Source organism: Equus quagga, chromosome 19 (assembly GCF_021613505.1).
Source record: "Equus quagga isolate Etosha38 chromosome 19, UCLA_HA_Equagga_1.0, whole genome shotgun sequence".
In the NCBI taxonomy this organism is placed as follows: domain Eukaryota; kingdom Metazoa; phylum Chordata; class Mammalia; order Perissodactyla; family Equidae; genus Equus; species Equus quagga.
In genome coordinates, this window is record NC_060285.1 from 26542339 (window position 1) to 26561613 (window position 19275).

Consider the following 19275-nt stretch of genomic DNA (forward strand, 5'->3'; position numbering starts at 1 on the left):
CAGCAATTTGCTAATGCACAGCTCTGTCTGCTGGGCGCCCTCCAGCAAAGGCTGCAGGGGCAGCCGTTGGCCACGTGTCACCCAAAGCAGCTATTTCCAAACTGGCTCTGAGATCCACTCAGCCGAAGAGCCCAAGGATGAGGTGTCCTCTGTTCCTACCGTTGTCCAGAAAGCTCTGCTCAAGGAACAGTCTCAGCTTCTTTCTGGGTGAGGGGACCCCCGCAGGGTCCAAAGGCCTTTCTGGTGCAGACATGCCTCCTGGGACCTTACAGTCATGAAAGACAGGAGGTTCCTCCTCTCCAAGTGGCCTGGAAGCAGCTCCTCCTGTCTTCTCCATCTCTGGAAACGTACTCGCATCTGTGCCTCCGCCCAGCCGTCCCCGAGTGCCATTCTGACCCCTCCCTCGCTCCAGGATCTCTCTCATCTGCACGGCCTGTGGCGTCCACCTTCTGTGCATCTCTGAGTCCATCTCCCCATCTCCATTTCCAGAGCCACTGTGTCATTTCTGATCACCATCATTCCTCACCTGAAATTCTTCTAAAGCCAGCTTCTTAATGGATCTCCCTATTTCCGGGTTTGCACCTCTTATATCCATGCTCCATGCACAGCCACAGTCATTTTCCGAGACACAGATCTCCTCTATTAGGATCCTCCAATGGCTTCCCAACATTCTTGGGAGGAAAGAACTCCTGAAGAAGCTAACTGGGCCTGCATGATCCACACCTCCCCGTCTCGCCTCCCCCCGCAACTACTCAGGCCTTCTTCTATGAGAGGCTGTGTGAATACTGCTTAAGCCACAGACCCTACAGTCCAACAACCTGGGTCCAAATCTTGCCTCTGCCACTGAATAGCTATCGGTAAACCTCCCTGACCTAAGGGTGCCCATCTATGACGCGGGTTAATACTATTACCTACTCATAGGATAGGATGAGCCGAAACAAGGGAAATGTGGAGGCAGCACCTGCCACAGAGTAAGGGCTATTAGCGCCTCATTATGATAACAGCTCAGAGTCAACCTTGGCTGTTATTGGCTCTCACTGCGCCCCTGCCCCTTGAGAAGTTTCAGCCAGTCTAAGTCTTCTGTGGAAGGACACGCATGCTCTCCCTTCCCTGCTGGGTGGGCTGGCACTCCACTCCTGGTTAAGCTCTCCTCCTTCAAGTCTCAGCTAGTCACAGCTTCCTCCAAGAAGCCTTCTCAGATGCTCTGAGCCACAGCACGATAACTTCGCCTCACTGCTTGCTTCCTTGCCCCCTCTCCACTCCTTCCCTAGGGCTGGGACCCGGTCTTTGTTCCTCTTGCTCACATGCATCCTCAGCTCTTAGCACACACTGGATATTCAACAAATATCTGGATAATGTTGCTGAATGACTCCCAATGTCCCAGTGTGTCCAGGAACCCCTCTTCCCCCTCTCTCTGGTTCCTGCAGGCTTCTGGGCACTCAGATCTCTGACAGGTGATGTGTGCCCCTCACCCACCTCGACACTCACCCAGCAGGTCAGGGGCCAAAGGAGGCATCGGTGAATATTGCAAAGGCAGAATGTAGAACTTCTTTAGGGAAAAAGGACCATACCCCAAAGGTTACATGGTCAAGGCCCCGGACCCACCAGGCTTTGTTCTCAGCAAGCTTAAATGGTAACTGTCCTATGGCTTCGCCGAGGAACATGAAAGCCAGAGAACCTCATAAAGGTGAAGTTTCTGACTGAAACTGCAGGATGGAGAGCGACTGGACCACGTGAAAATTGAAGCCCCCGGAGAGGAGGCTCCGGGGGAGCCGGTGGACCACAAGAGGCAGGAAGTCACGGGCCCTTCCAAACGAGCAACTAAGGAAAACTTCCTCCCCAGGAACAGGCAGTCTGCTAACTAGTCCAGAAAATGGGTGGGAGTCCTGTAACTTTTCAAGAATTTACCTGGTACTGGAGATTATCCAACCCGGTCAGGACTGGGGATGAGAAAGGAGACGTTAGGGGCTAAGCCGTGTTCTTACCTCGTAGTGGCCGATGGTATTTAGCTTGGTTATTCCATCTTCAAGAATCACAGAGGAACCGTCAATATCCAGAAGTTCTTTTTGTCGTGTGCCCAATTGAAGCTCTGGAAAAAAAGAGCATTTCGTTCTCTTTTAAAATTACAGTGAGAATTCTTAAATGCTACCCTATTACTTTTGCAAATATTATTTATAAATAGATAAAACTTAAAGTGCTAAATATTTGTTTGAAGGTTCAGAGATCCATCAGCCAGACCAGCAGCCTGGGTTTTGCTTGGTGTTTTTGTGTTTGGGGCCCTGATTTTAAGGCCACTTTTCCCTGAAGCTTTTACTCTGAGGCTAAGCCTGGAAGTGAAGCCAGATGAAGACAAAATAACGCATCCTCAGAAGACTCCAAAGGCAATCGTGTGCTCACACACGTGCGTTTGTGTGTTCACATGCAGCTGCACTGTGAACTAGGATCTGTAGGTCTCTGCAGGGGTGGGGGCTCATATCCTAACACCAAGGGTTCACACTCCTTCACAGAGGATGCCAACTTGTGCCTAGGCTCAGAACATAGCCCAGAGATGTGTGTTTTCTTTTTTTTTTGTGAACCTGCACAATGTTTTACTTATTTTAATGTCAATTCAGCACCAACATTTTAAAATCGAAAGATTGCACATAAAAATTTGGACTTCTGATTTCTCTTTTAAGAAACCAGACCATCTGGGAACACTGACCACACAGGCCTGCATGACAACCATCAGCTGAAGCTCAGCGGCAGAGACCCCTTGGATAGGCATGTCTTTCCCCAGTTAAGTCGGGCCCCCCACTTCCACTGTCCTAGGCAGACTGACACCCCTCTTCATGGTACTTCCTGCCCCTTCGAGCATCTGAGTCTGTGAGCCTCTGCTATGTAGCTGCCTCTGGTATGGGATTTCAATACAATTTCCGGCTGGTCTAAGGCTTTGCCTTAGTTTTCTGAGGCCAGCCTTGGAAGGAGCTTGGAAGGTCAGCAGACATGCAGAAGCCTGGCACGGCTGATACGCTGTGTCCCTATTTACCCTCAGACTACAACATGAAGCTTCTAGTCGGCTTGTCCTGCTCCCTGCCTTCCTATACCTGATGCACACAAACCCAGAAACGGTGTGAGGACACTACTACCAATTTGGCAGTGGCAGGACTGAGACCTCTGGGCTGTTTTCCCTGTGGTCAGGCTCCATGCACCCATCTGCTGTGCAGTCAGAGCACTCCTTTGCAAGAGGCAGGCTCAGGGCAAGGCAGTGGATGGTCCCAGGTCACGTGATAGTTTCCTGGCGGGGGCTGCCCCTTTAACCCTGCCGCTAACCAAATGAGCTAAAATGGTCTTCAAGTGCCCAACAGTCCATCCGACAGAAGGAAACAGAGTGGGGGGAGAGGTGCCTTAGCACCTTGCTTTCTTTAAAGCCAGGTCATGTAGTTGCTACCCATTTGCATGGTTTCACTCAAATCCGCCAGACACTGCCCCCAGGCTCCTCTCAATGGCCTTTTAGCAGAAGGTTTGACTTGCAGGCCGGGCGGGATGATTTTAATTGCCTGTTTAGTTGAGGCTACAACTGCACATGGAGGGGAGATGAACCTTGTTACTCTGGCTGTCACCACTGCGATGTGACTCTTCTCTCCTGCCCCATTATCTGCTATCAAATCCCACGATGGTCTCCTGGGAGGGCTGCGTGGAGCTCAACTTTAAAATGTTGATGAACACTGGAGTGAAGTGGGGCCCTGTGAGCTCGCTCACGCATATGCTCTCCTCTGCAGTCTACCAATAGAGCCCAAAAATGAATTCACAGCAGACGCCACCTCATGGAGGGGGAGGCTGGAGAACATACTTAATGCAGGAGGCGATTAGCAAAGACGAAGATGACCTTTCCGGCATGCTGGAGTTAACACCCAGAGTCTGAGCCACCCACTAATGACACACTCGGTATCACAACAAACAAATCAAATGCCAACGTGAAACGCAACACATACAGAGGGCACGGGGCTTACACCTTTTCGTACGTCTCGATGCAAGGTGAATCCCATTCAGTCTCAGGGTTAGCAATCTCATGAATCTGATTTACAAACATAATATTTAAAAAAACAGTATCTCTGAAAGATTATGCTTCCGAGGAGGAATCATGATGCACTTGGGAGAGCAATGCAGTCTCTCGGCCCCTGGCCGTATAAGCTTCCCCAAACAGAAGCTTGCTACTGGGGGCAGGGAGGGAGGAGGGGGAGGGAGGAGGGACGCTCATCAGGGGATTGGGACAAAATAGCTCCCACATCTCCTTACCAAGACCAATTTCGTTCAGCTGAAGTCCATAAGGAGAGCCGTTTTTGCTTAGGAATGCTTGGAAAATCTTTTCTTTGGCTTGGCCTATGGTATCACAATCAAGAACATTGACTGAAATATTCCGACAGACATCTGCACTCTCATTTTCTGGGATTTTTTCAAAGACGACGTTTAATGCCTGCAAGAATACAAACAGATTTCCAAGTCTATTAGCTAATTGCAGTCTGAAAGGCGTTCACAAAAGACACAAACCTGGCGAGTCCTCCTAATACCTCTGAGAGCACATTAGCAAACACCCTACCGCATCGTACTACTTTAATCTTTTTTCCATAATCCATTCTTTTCAGGGATAATGGAAAGGAAAACAGAAAGTTAAAAGTCTCATTATAGAGCAAGCATTGAATAAATATATCTGAGAGTAAAAAATAGATATACAGACAAATATTCTAAAAATGGTATTTTCTAATTTCATCCTCAGAAAAAACAGTGGAAAGGTTCCACAGTAGATGAAGGCAGACTGGTGATTATCTTTTTTATTAACAGGACCACAGAGTCCCAGAAGTGAAGTTCCAGGTGACAGGAAAGGTTATGAGGTCCCCGTATTGATCACGCCAGAGGTCACTTTTTAATATGCAGCATTAATTACGGGAACGTTTATCTCCCCCTCCACTTTAGCATCTTCAGTCAGACAGTTTCCCGAGCCCTCATTAAAACCCTGAGACCCCCGCCCTGTACTGTTATTCCTGCACTAATTACCTACTTCTCAGGGCCATTACTTAACGTTTTGTCAGTTAACATTCTCCCAGTGCAGCAAAACCTCAGAATCAGACTTTGGGGAAGTAAGCCCTCTGTGGATGTGTGAAAACACAGAGCTAGGGAACATTTCAAAACGAATTTAAAAGCAATTTCAGGTTTACTTTGTCTAAGAATAAACAGATCTAAAACGACCGAGTTTACCTATATGGATCCTGGGGGGAACCGATTCAGGGAAGCGCTGAGAGGATTTTGTAATCCGCAAAGCATACAGTGTGGATTCCAAGGCACCTTGGTGATCAGGGAGGAAGGGGGGCCTGGGTGTGGTGTGAAATGCACAACTATTTAAGGCTTTTGAGCCTGGCTGTAATTAGGGAACGTAAAATGATTAACTAATGGAAATGTGCAAAAAAAGAAAACACATAGAATGTGGAGAATGGGGAATCCTCCAGGTTAACTCAAATTTAAAATGGGCCTGATAAGAGTGTCTGCCTTCTAGCATCATCATGGAGATTAAATGAGATAATGTATGTCCAAGGGTTGGCACAGGGCCAGGCTGCTAGGAGAGGCTCCATGATGATGATGATGACGATGATAATAGTAACAATAATAGTGGTGAGTTATTATTTCTTATAACTTATCACAATTATTATTAGTAGTATGTCTTCAGGTGGAAACAGAGACTCAGAGGCATTGAGCAGCCAGGACTCCGACTCCACGCTCAGCATCTCTGTCACAGTAAGGAGCACGCCGCCAGCAAGCAGAACAGGGCACAGCATCACTCTCGGCTCAGACTGCTGGGTTCAGTACAAGCCCACCACCAACCAGCTGGGCAACCTCTCCACCCACCACCAACCAGCTGGGCAACCTCTCCACCCATCACTAACCAGCTGGGTAACCTCTCTGTATCTCAGTTTTCTCACTTGCAAAGTGGGAATAACACCAGTACTTGCCTCCCAGGTTCCCGTGTGATGAGCTGAACTAACCACGAAGCACTGAGAACAGTGTCTGGCTCACGAGCGAGCGCTTGGTCGATACGACTTTCAAACCACTGGCACGGCAAAGGGGCTTCTGAAATTCCGTAGGGGGCAGGGGGGCAGCGTTCTCAGTGCCATGTCTTCCTTTTCCTGCCTTTCAATCTTGCCCCTACCATCTTGTTTACAATTATGCAACAGTGCAGTGTGGTCCAGGCCTAGTCAAATGATTAAAACTGAATCTGTGGAGTCAAAACTCTGAGGTTAAGCGGTGATCCTAGTCTGACCTGCGTCTCCTTCCTGGAACAGAGAGTCGCTCCCTTGCACACTCGTGTTCTGGGTCAGCCACCCACGAGGAAGGGATGCCGAACGCCTCTGCTCACACACCCTGACATCCTGGACGGCAGAGAAGGCACAGAGGGGCCAAATAACTTGCTTCAGGGACACAGCTCAGAAGTGGCAGAGCCAGGAGTTGGTGCCATGAACCACTCAGCTACGGGGTCCCTCCTCCTACCGCCCTGGCCTCCCTCAGGCCTCCTGGTCTCACCTACAGCCCAGGAAACCTCCAGTCTTAGCTCAGGCTCTCAGCGAAGACCTAAGCTAGACTCCCAGCACAAATGGGGCTCTGGAGAGGTAAACGCTAGTCCCGCCCCCTCCGATCTGCATAGACCTGCCCTTGCCTCCCCATATTTCCCGACGAGGAGGTCTTCTCTCGGTGGGAGTCTTGGCGGTGAAGCTATTTCACAGGCTTCCAAAGAGAAGGACAACGGAAAGCACCTTTTAATCAGAGCTCCCGCCACTCCGGCTGGTTTAACAGTTTTACAGGTATTTGTGAAATAACATTCTGTTACTACCTAAAGGGCACTATTGTCTTTAAACAAAAACACCTCTTTATAAGCAATAAATGTTCTTAAAAACATAACCACAAGGGGAAAAAAAAAACTTAACTGAATGTAAAATAATGTAAATCTGCCAGTGCCTCCACAGCTAAATGGGTGGAGAAAAAAGCAAAATGGCATTTTATAGAGTCCACAGGGAATTCTGAGAGTAAATTCAGACAAAAAGTTGATTTGTGTTCATTTTTTACGCTGCTAACGCCTAGTGCTCCCGCAGCAGTTTCCTAGAGTGTAAGTGTGGTCCTGGCTCCCCGGTCGCCCTGCCCCTGACCCCACCCCCAGGCTCAGACAGTGCGCACTGGGCATCTCTCCCCAGTGGGAAGATCCCCCGGGAAAGTGCCATCTGTCCTGGTCAAAACCCGCTTAACCAGTCTGCTAACCTGTGCCTGCTCAGTGTTAGGGGCTGGAGTGTAAGAGAGACCTGAAGACGCAGTCCTTGTTCTCAGATAATTCACAGAGCATTTGCTAAAAGGAAACGCCCCCTGAGAAACAATATCCAGCCACCAGGCGCAACTGTCACCCTCAGGAAGTATTCACAGAGGACCCAGTGGGGAGGACAGGCGGGCTGAGGGCCCTGAGCACTAGGCTGTGGGAGCATGGGCAAGTCATCTAACTTCTCTGAGCCTTAAAATCCTCATGGTTCCCATCTCAAAGGAGTGACAGGATCACTGAATAATGACATGTAATAATAGCAAATTAAGGAGTGCTTCCTGTGTGCCAAGCTCTGTGGTAAACGATTTGTGCGTATTAGTACACACAAATTAATCTCAGAAACAACCCTACCTCATATGTTCTATTATTATTCCCATTTTACAGATGAGAAACTGAGGCACAGAGAGGTTACGTGAATTGCACAAGATCAACCAGCAAGAAAACAGAAGCAGGCACTCTACTCCATGTTCTTAAATACTTAGTGATCCTGCCTTTCAAAACACGCAGATGTTTTGTAAACTAAGTAAGGTCCAAATCTGTGTGATGGCGATTAATTTTCAATACCCACAAATAGCTAAAGTGCTCTAAACTGTACACTGGTCTCTTCCCCCAAAATCTACCCCTCTGTTCGTGTTAAGAGGAACTGCTCCGGCTCTCCCTATTTCCTTGGCATGAAAGTGTCAGCAAAGCTGGGACAACAGAAATCGTTGGTTGTCTAATCAACAGCCATCATTCCTCTTATTTTGCTAACAGATGCCAGGTAACCCAGGCCAGATATATCCAGCCCAGGGTAGGAAACAGAACTGGTGGCAACTCCCTTCTCCAGCACCAGAGACTAGCCATGTAATGAGAAGTAAAGGGAAAGGATTTCTAACCTAACAAAAGAGGAGAGCAGTGCTTGGAGCTGTGGCAGCTATTTTGTGACTAGGAGGGAGGGCCGAAAGCAGCATGGAGATGGTGACCCAGAGCATACCACTGCTGAGTGGATAGACCAGCCTTGGGGCTACTTACCAGCAGACCATCTGCTCTAGGATGCAATTCCATGCCCTTACTGTTTCAGGCTCCACTAGTCAGACTGTCTCTTACTTACAGCTGGATGAACCTAACCTGACAGAGCTCTCTGATGATGCTGTGGTAGGTAAATTTATTCACCGACACCCATCTGCTTAGCATCTATTGTGTGCGGGGCATTGCAGATGATAGAGAGTAGAATCTGGCACTGATTTTGCCTGGGAAGTATCTGAAGACTGGTAGAACAACTGCGGGACACACAACAGACTCTAATGCCAGGTAGAAAGTAGCGGGTATAGATGGAGAGCCTTAGAGATTCAGAAAGAGATTACCTCTAGGAGTAAGGTTTTCAAAGGGAGAGAAATCAGGGAAGGCTGCACGGAGGAAGGGGCATTTGAACTGGATCTGGAAAGGGGCTGCATGTGCAGCAGTATGTGAGGGGGCCTCTGAACCATGGAGGCACTTGGTTTCAATTTTAAGTAGACTGGTGAGCAGCAAGCTTTAACCTTTTACTCAGGCTTCTAGGTCAGGAAGTCTAGATAAAGAATCCCACTTCCTTTGGGTAGAATGGAGGTTAGAGGACTTGAAGAACCACGCTTGCCCTTCCAAAACCACCACCTGCCATCTGAGAGAGAAGCCCTGTGCTATTTACAAAAACAAACGCTGAAGACGAGCATACTGCGTCAGGTGTCTAATAACAATAGCCAGCGTTTACTGAACACTCACTGGGAATTGTCTTAAATGCTTTGCTAATTCATTGAATCTTCACAAGTGCTCTAGAAAGTGGGCACTAGTATTAGCCTCATTTAACAGATGAAGAAACTGAGACACAGACAGGTTCAGACAGGTGTCCAAGATCACAGAGCTGGTGAGGGTCGTAACTAGGATGGGTCTACACTCTTTACTGCAAAGCCAAAGGACAATGGAGGTGATAAACTTCTAAACAGCATTCCTGGTGTGCCTGAGGGTCTCAATAAACGCTATCAGAGCACACAGCGTGGACACATACAGCCCACGAGGGGCGGATCCATTTCCTTCCCCTGGCTTGGCATGGCGTCCCATGGACCCACTCAATCTGGAGCACTCTGTGGCTCAGGTGCCACCCACGGGCATTTCCATGGAGCTCACATTCACCCAGAACAAAGATGACCTCTGCTGGCCTCTGCTGCAGCTGGGTATGGCCATGTGATTAAGGGCTGGCCAATGAGATTCAGCAAATGTGTTACGTGTCAACCTCCGGGAAACTTCCTTAAAAGACAGCTGGTGACCATCTGTCCCCTTTTCTATAGCCCTGCGTATGTCCTGCTGGCTGGAACGTGGAAGGAGGCTGGGGGGGTAGCAACCACAGACTATGAGGTGACCTGAGGACAAGAGAGAAGGAGTTCAGGTCTGCGGGGACTTCCCAGCGCTGGACCGCCCACCCCGGAACTCCACGTGGGAGAGAAATAAACTTCTCCGTTGCTCAAGCCACATCACCTTGGGTCTCTGTTTCTTGCAGTGGACTCACATCCTAATGGATTTGGGAACATGCCTGCTACCAAGAAGGGTTAAGAGAAGGCAAAGCTGTTTGGGAAACGCATGGCCCAGAACCGAGAGAAAGGACGAGACTGGGCAGCCCCGGTCCTTTAGCAGCCTGTCACAACCCAGCCCCTGTAGGCAGGTGGTGGCTCAGGTTGATCAGTGTGTCCCCCTGTTCACCTTTGTCCAGTGGGATGCTGTCCGCCATCGGCCATAACCAGTTGTGGGTAATGATTTTAATAGTAACACAAGCACAGAAGCATTTAAGACGTACTTTTAATGACAATGGATTCAGCTAATCAACTCTCCGCATCGCCCATCATCAATAAATAGCCAACCAAAAAGAATCGTGAGGGGACAGTTTCTGCTGAGTAGACCTTACAGTTGACAAGGAAAACAGCTTAGAGAAGAAAATCTATGATAAATAAATAATGAACGGCTCCTCTAGCCAGGTCTGATGGCTAGACGTCTTACATATATTATTATTATTATTATTTTTTTTAAAGGTTATTTTTTTTTTTTTCCTTTTTCTCCCCAAAGCCCCCCGGTACATTGTTGTGTATTCTTCGTTGTGGGTCCTTCTAGTTGTGGCATATGGGACGCCGCCTCAGCGTGGCTTGATGAGCAGTGCCATGTTCATGCCCAGGATTCGAACCAACGAAACACTGGGCCGCCTGCAGCGGAGCACACGAACTTAACCACTCAGCCACGGGGCCAGCCCCTTACATATATTATTTTTTGACCTCATACCAAACATACAAGGTCAGGGTTTATGATCACCTGTTTAGAAATGAAGAAACAGGTTTGGAGAGGTTGAGTAACTTGCCCAAGGTCACACAGCCAGTTAACAAAATGGCTGAGCCCAGATTTACACCCGAGACTGTCAGACTCCAAACCCTACCCCTTCTGCCTTAAGCCCCACAGCACCTGGAGAAATAGCCACATTCCTGTTTCACTAGTGGCTTTATCCATCATCGCTACACACAACTTGGAAGTTTCAGAAAAAAATAAGGCTGTAAGGGGCTGGGAGGATTAGTCAAAAGCAGCGGAAGAGGCATTTTCCCACACTTTGGGGGCAAAAGGATGATCCAGCACCTCACTAACTCCTCCACCAGATTCCTGGCGGACAAGAGCAGGGACGTTGCTGCATCCTTTCTGTATGACCTTCTACTACCTAGGAAGTAAATTTAAAAGAATCTGTTACAAACCAGCAACTTTACCATAAGAGGCCTTAGGTCAATAATTGCTTTCATTAAATAAAACCTAGAAAATATATTTCTAATTTCACTTCAGAGCCAAACGAAGGTCAAGAGAAAAGTCTGGTTCTTATACCAAACTGAATTAAAGAGAGAAAGAGAGAGGAGAAAAGCGCTTCCAGAAGTTTGGTGGAAGCAGCTTGAGCCTGGAGTTAAATACAAGTGTTGGAGGAGCTTCTGATCTGAGGTTTTTCTCAAGCTGGATTCAGCAGCCCTGGGACGTCCTACCAGACCGGCTCCCCCCACGCCCCGATGCTGCCCTTGCCTGCCCCACCTCCCCTGTCTACCCTTCTTTTCCTTTCCCCAAAGACCAAGAGCCCAAAGCTTCCTGGATCAAGGTATTCCCGCCCCCCACCCGCCTCCACCCCCGCCGCCACCAATAGAATAATGAGAATAGTGAAGGCCTTTTCCATTTTGAAGAAAAAAAATGAACTTAGTCCAGAGAATTTCCTCCAACTTAAGCTTCTCTCACAAAATTTTCTAGCATTTGCTAACATTTGTTCATGCTAGAATCAAGTGAGACTCTGTCTGATTTAGCCCCAAATGACTGATTTCAGTATTTTAGGTTGAATATGAGTATTTTATAGTTTTTTTGGTTTTTGGCAAAGCACCCCGTGAGTTTCAGATTTATGCGGAGTGGTGAGGCATTTCCATCGCTGTGGCCCCAGAAGGAGAGGAAAGAGGCCAAAGCTTTTGGGGTTAGTGGGAGGACAGATTCTAGGTCTTTTTCTTGATTATGTCAAGCTCTAGATTAAGGGCTGGCAACCTTTCTGTAAAGGGCCAGATAGTAAATATTTAAGACTTTGTGGCCTGCATGGTCTCTGTTACAATTCCTCAACTCTGCAGTTGAAGCAGGAAAACAGTCACAGACAACAGCAAATGAAGGGGCATGGCTGTGTGCCAATAAAACTTTATTCATCACGAGAGGCAGCAGGGCCACATTTGGCTCACAGGCTGTTGTTTGCTGACCCCTCCTCTGGATAACAGTAACTTCAAACGGAATGCTGACTTTCACAATGCCAGAAAAGACAAATCAATATAGGCCTTGTCTCTCCACCAGGATGTGCTAGAAAAGGTCCCATTCCCTGAGAGGTCCAAGTAGAAATAAGGGTTCTTAACAATGAAATTATAGAGTCACGTTTGAGCCATAAAGAAGAAAATTAAATACTTTTGTATTTAGATAACTAAATTATCTTCTAATCCCAAGATTATGAGTGACAGAAGAAAGGGTATGAAGAGGAAAGTCATTTAAAGCCCTCAGTGAACGTTAATTTTTCATTTTCCACTGCTTGCCATCAACTAGGGAATGACTTACCTAAAATGATTATAAAAAATGGTTTCACTTCTTTGATGGGGAAGCTCAGAACAGTAGGTATGAAGTTAGAAATGGTTTCGGTATGACTGCAAGTCATGATGGAAATGATTTGCACTATGGTAGAGAGAAAAAGGGAAAAAAAGCTCAAGAATTGTTAATTAACTTCACTGTTTCTCCACAAATGCTAGGAGTATTAAAAACAAGATTGCTGAAGTGCAAACATCAGGATTTAATGAACAATGGGAAGTAATTGAAGTAACAGAGAATGACTTAATCAGGATGGTGGGTTGTTTAATTACGGGGATAATGGATCTTCTGAAAGGACAAGCTAAATGGAACAGAAGGAGCTGGGGAGAGATGGGGAGAGCCACCGCGCTAAAGGAAGCATGTGGACCAGAAACTCTTGCTAGAGAGAGCGAGGGCTCTGTTACATATGAAGTATTTCAGTAAACATGATTGTCCCCCAAATGGTAACTGCTGGGGGGAAAAAGACAGACTGGTGTGGGCTGGCATATACCCTCAATAAATCATAGTGGAGGCATTAAGATTTCCGCAGATGTGAATCTGTGCTTTTTCAAGAATTTCTAATAACCTTAAAGACTTTCTCATAGATATGAGAATGAGGACAATAAGATGTTTGTCGGAACCCTGTTTCCCAGGGTGCCAAGACACTATCTCTCAGATACAGCAGATTGGCGGGCTCATTTCCTGGGTTTGAGAGTTCAAAAAACCATTTCTCGCTTAACTTTGATTACAAGTCAACCTTCTCTTGCTAATTCAGCATACTTGCTACGAGTTATTGGGTTTTCTCATTTCCTCCCAAAGTGAAGCAACTGTCCTTTCTCCCATGTGGTACCCTCTCCCGGATCTGAACTCCTCCATCCTTCACTCGCTCCTCTGATGTTTCAGGCGATCTGCTCTCAAATGGTTCTCTCCACCCAGCGCACGCCGAGGGAGGGCCTGAGGTTCTCCAGCAACAAAACTGAACGTGTCAAAAATTTGGCAAAAGATGGAAAAAACACAGAGCAACAGGGCTTACTCCTCTTCTAACTGTCAAGTCTGAATCCCTGGATATCAGAGGAAGACCAGAGTCCTGCGTGTGTACAAACCCTCCTGTGACGCCAGGCTTGCGAGGAAGATAATGTCAGAGCAGACCGCCTCATTCAACAGAAGCCTGCAGTGCCTTCAGCGAGAAGGATGGCTTCTCAGGATACTGGAGTAAGTGTGACTCTATGGGGCTTTGCTTAAATGTGAGGAAAGGCAGAGGAATTTTCCTCCCAGGATGCAGCAAACAAAGAATTACTTTTCAGAGCCCATTTGTAAGTATAATGATTTCATGTGTAAGAAATTGGCAGAATGTCTTTATGTTCTAGAAAACACCCCACACCTCAGCGAGCACACATCCTAATCTTAGAGGTGTGAAACCTAACTTTTAGGTTGTTAGATGAGGTGCTGTGTTTTCTGAGCATTTCACCAAACAGGAGTTTGGGGACTCTTTTTAAATGTGTCCCTGCCGTGGCACCCGGCTGTCATTTCAAGTTGTTCATGTGGCTGCTGTTGATTTTTTTTCCTTGGGCTTTTCTTTCCTTGAAAGAATTTACACACACATACACACACAATCGAGTTTGTTCAACATGCCCTGGTTTTCAATTACATAAACCACCTCAGACAAATGGAGAAAGTCAAACCACAGGGTGCCCAGGCCTGGGAGGTGGAGTAAAGTGAGAAAGTCTGGAGGAGGGAGAAGAGAGGAAGGGAGAAAACTTAAAACGTAAGGCTGGGGGAACTTGCCTGAAAAGAAATAAAAAACCTTAAATTTTTTATATTGACCTTCTGCGAACACTTGGTCACACGGCACAGATCAGATCCTGTGCCTTCTCTGGGGCTTCTAGTACAATCATCCACCATGAAAGAGTTGTTGGGGCAGGTCTAATACAAGCTTTAAAAATCATTTTTAAAGGCAAGGCCCTCAGAAACAAGTGGCCCACCCCTTTTCCAGTCTCTTTCTACCAGTGAATCCGTATTTGAAAAGGAAGATTTATGTGGATTGCTAGAATCATAATTTTCCTTTAGCCTTTTCCCCAGGGACTGCAAAGGAAAAAAAAGAATCCAAGAGTTGACATGAATTTCTTCAACATCAAGAAACATTTTGATGATGAGTTGAGTGTTAACAAATCAGAAACACATGGTCTTAATTGACTGTGAAATAAATAATGTTTCAAAATGAAAGGGAGAAAAAGTGCTCAGATGTAAAGCATTAAAAAGGATGCAAACCTCAAAAGTTGCTGCAGGCATCTAACTTCTTCCCCGCCCCCAATCCCGGCCTCTCCTTTCCTCTCCTTCCTGTCTGGGTTCCATGTTTTCGCGAAACTGAAATACTGCTGGATTCCCCCGACCTACATTCACTTGCAATATTTCTCTTTGGAAACCTGTGGGGCTTCTAGCATGTTTCAAAGTAAAAGCATGCACATCTTCAGGGTTAGGACCAAGGTCCTGGGTTTGAAGACAAAGCCTCGAGCAGTGAAAGGAGAGTCAGTAGGCGCTGATGCCAAGTTTGTCTTTTGTCCACCGAGATTCCAGTGCTGTACTCCATGCTGGACACACCTTAGAATTACCCGGCACATTTAAAACAAATCTAACCGTTCCTGGGCTCCATCCCCAGAGATTCTGATTTAATCAGCCCCTAGGGAAGGCTTGGGCATTGGTCTCCCTGGATCTCCATTTCTAACAAGCACCCCAGGAGATATGAATTCAATTTAATAATGCTTTACATGGCACTCATGTGCCAGGCAATGTTCTAAGTGCTTTAGAGAATATCGGCTCTTTTAATCCTCACAACACCCCCATGAGACAGACAGCCACCATGTTCATCTTCTCTACTTTATGGATGAGGAGACTGAGGCACAGAGATGCTTCCAAACTTGCCCAAACTCATACAGCTAGCCAGTGGCAGAGGAAGGATTCAAACCTGCCTGGCTCCAGAGTCAGCGCTCTTAACCACTACACCCATAGTTCTCCAGCTGTGGGCCTGGAGCAGCAGCATCTGCAGGGAGATCTTTAGCAATGCAAATTCTTGGGCCATACCCGGGACCTACTGAAGTAGAAACTCTGGGGTGCTGCCTTGCAATTGGTGTTTCATGCGTTCTCTAGGTGATTCTAATGCATGCTTAAGTATGAGAACCACAGTGCCCCACTGCCTCTCGCATGCAGATGGGTACACAGACAGAAATCAGAACTGCTGACTTTCTGCTCAGCCTCCCACCTCGTGGATGGCAGTTGAGCACGGTGCCATCTTCAGTGGAGGTGGAGCTATCTCTGGCAGCGACAGAGAACTCAAAACAGCTGATCTGTGGACTTTTTCCCAGCAGAGGACATCACCAGAACACGGTCTACGGCAACATGGTGCCTTCTGCAATTAGGGAATGAATTCTTCCAGGATGACACTGCAGTACTTGCCATCCAGAGCAAAGCCACAGGAGACTCAGCTCCTTACCGAGCCATACCAAAACCCCACTGGAATTTTGTCCTCCTTCTCCACTAACAAGATTGAGAAGAAGACTAGAGTCTCCATAAAGCTGAAGATCAAACTGAAACACAGTGTCTCTTTTCCAAGTCTCTATTAACAGAAAACATAGAAATTCCTCCCAAATTACTGAATGTGCAAGAAATTGGTTTCTCCTCCTTTAGGAGGGGAAGGGAGTAGGTGGGTGGGGTGGGGATGGGTGAAAAGGAAGTTCTTAAATGGGTGAAACCCTCCAGCAGCCAGGCAATCATCTTCCTGTAGTGATTTACAGCGTTCCTCTAAAAATATCTATGACATCACAGAACATTAAGTGCACGACACCAAACATTTGTAACTAATCCATGAAAATAAAGTAAGGGCGTCATGTTGCATGGCGAACACAGTGGAATTTGTCTTGTGTTATCGTTCTAAAATAAGACGGCCTCAATTTGGTTGAAATATATCTTCACACATTGTCTTCCAGAGCAGAGCCGTTTGAGAAATTCTGATTGCAATTCTAAGTGCTGAATAGGGGGTACTTTGCATTTCCTTTGACGACGCCGAAAGCTATAAGCCATCCTGATATTAAAATCTTTGGAAATTGATGAGTACCCCAGGCATCATTACAATACTTTCTCCCCCAATCCAAGTAATTAAAATCTATTATGTGAACACGTGTTAATATTTTATCAACTACTGTTTTTAATTAACTAACCGTCTGAAACCTCCCGAGGTAGGAATGATATTGTTTCATTTTAAGCCATTCCCCCCACCCCACCCTCTAACTCCCAGCCAGACTTATTTCCGCGCCTAGATGGAAACCTTCATCACGAACGTACCACAGTACTGAACTCCGGAACCTGCCACAGAAGCCAGTCTTCGTTAAGCGTGTACAGGGCTTTGCAAGTGATTACATCGACGGGACCCTTGTTTATTTTCTGGTTCAAAGTCGTCACCAGCAAATAAAACGGCTCTCCAACAGTCTCCTTGGAAGAGACACAAAAGTGACAGTTAGCTTTCAGCAGAATCCACCGTCCTTCCCAAAGCTCTAAAGTTTCAGTTTACGGCAGTACAACAGGAGACAGGAGGCAGTGTTTTCTAACAATCAACATGAAACTCCCAAGAAAATACATATTGCTCCACTTAAGACTGGGAGCAAAACTCAGGAAACCGCCTCCTCTCCCCAGCACACACACACCCCCTCCCGGCACTGACAGTCGACAGCAACATGAAGACACGCAGTAGCTGACCACCCTCCTATGGCTAAGCTTCTGCATGGTGGACTCATGCTCACCACTTGGCTAATGCCTGTGAACAGGGAGTAGACAAGGTTAACGGAGGTTTAACCTTTGTTGACACTGCTGTTTAACTGCCTTTTGTTTTTAGCAAACTGACAATGAAGGGCATTTAAAAAAATACACAACGATTAGCCTCAGTACCCGGAATAAATGTAAGAACATTCTACACATTTGCCAGGAGGATGCCTTTTGGTTTTAACAGCTTTTCACAAAGGAAGTGGCCTTCAGTTACATAATTGGCAGCCTTCCCTCCCGCCTGTGTGCTGGCCGGTGTGGTCCCGTGTGGTTTCCAGACACAGCCTGCACCCCACCTGGTACCTTCACTGCTGTGGGGGCCACAGAGGGACTCCACCTCCTTTCCCGGGGCCACAGCCAATCCCATTGCTCTAAGGCTTTTCCAAACGTTCAACCCATCCTGATGGCTTCTTTCTCCAAACTTCTGCCACGTGCGTGCTCTTTTTCCTGAACTAGGAGCTACCACCGCTGCTGTGATTGAAATGCCTCAAATTTGTAGCCACTGTGCACTCGGAGGGACTCTGAGCAGCCCACACGGGAGGCTTGTGTTTCTGCTTCTCCTGCCGCCTCCAAGGCATGTAGCCCTGGGTCGACTATAGTGTATTTGCTAAATAATAAACCTACAATCAACAAACATTAAACTGCATATGTGGGGGAGGAAGAGCAGGCTAGAACCAGGAAGTCAAACTGCCTTCGTGATGACAGAAAGCCAAACACGTGACTAGGGCTTGAAGCACCAGTTCGCGAAGTCAAGCTTTACAGCCAGCGCACGTGGCTTTGAAAGGAGGATTCCACTGGATCCCTCACCTGCTTTCCGCGCACAGGTAACCTGAGACTTCTTTTAGATCTCTTGAAATCCCAACCCCTACCCTGTCCCATCCTTTATTCTTAACGCAAGAACATGTGCCCTCTCCAAGCCCAGGGACTCCTCCTGGCCCCCTCTGCCACTTTACCACTTCTCTCTGCCCTGCTGGCATATCCTTGAGCCTCTTCCTTAGTGTAAGACAGAGGAGGAATGTTCAAAAATTTCCCAGGTGGGGAGAGCACCGGGACTAGTACATGCTATTTAAATTCATATGAGAAACTTCCTTTATTTAGTGGTTCACCGCCACGCTGCTCTCTTCTCTTCCCCCTGCCCCTTTGGGTAATGTCCTGACCGCAAACCTAGAACCTCCACTTCTCTCTTTTCCTCCAGCATACACCAGAGCCGGGGCGACCGCCCTTGTGAGGGGGGTGGACGTGCCCACAGAGGTTGGGGTCGGGGGATAAGGGGGATCCCCTGGGCTGCATGGAGGGGCAGCTATAGACTCAACAGCCCCGTGGTCAGGAACTCTCCAGAATTCTCCAGAGTGCAGCTAGACCGAGATAAGTAACATCTTGTCTTCCACTGTTACCCACACCCGTGGTCCTAACCCTGGATAACCATCACCAGAATCCCTTGGGGCTTTTGTCAAAAATTCAGATGCCTGGGCCCCACGTTAGATCTATAGACCTGGGATCTCTGCAGATGAGGCCTGGGACTCTGTAGTGTCAACACCTTCCCAAGGGATTCTGATGTGTGGCCAGCTTAGGACACCATAGGGACATGAGGTTTCTTTGTCACTATTGAACGCAAGTTCTAAGTTAGTCATACCTGCTGGGGGCTTCGGCATTTGATCAGACCAGGGCACACACAGCTCCCCAGGGAGCCAGCCTGTGACAGAGCCCACCCAACCCAACCGCCCTGCCCTTCCCCTTCTGTGATGGCAACTAAATTTGGCCCCTTCACCATCCTTTCCTTCATGAGACCAGACTCTGACCCTGGTCTTACGAGCCTGTGATCTCGTGCCATCCCCAAATCTTCCCCTAAGTCCATAAGAAGGTATCTGCCTCACTGGGGAAACAGTAAGTGGGGTGGTTAAGAACCTTCAAACCGTGGCGCTGTCACGTGCTAGCTGTGGCATCTGGGGAAAGTCACATCTATTCGGTGTGCCCCAATTCGTCCATATGCAAATGATCATAAAGGTACTTCCCTCATGGGATTAAATGAG

At 47.4% G+C, this 19275-nt stretch overlaps 1 protein-coding gene across 2 annotated transcripts in view; it reads right to left on the reverse strand.

Moving 5' to 3' along the window:
• Window positions 1-19275, reverse strand: part of PLXNC1 (plexin C1) — a 141794-nt gene that overhangs the window by 20487 nt on the left and 102032 nt on the right. For both annotated transcript variants that reach the window (XM_046646768.1, XM_046646767.1), the window contains exons 21-23: window positions 16772-16918; window positions 4276-4453; window positions 1986-2089 (exon numbers count right to left, since the gene is read on the reverse strand). In XM_046646768.1, coding sequence (XP_046502724.1) covers window positions 1986-2089; window positions 4276-4453; window positions 16772-16918 — 429 coding nt within the window. The remainder of the gene's footprint in view (window positions 1-1985; window positions 2090-4275; window positions 4454-16771; window positions 16919-19275) is intronic.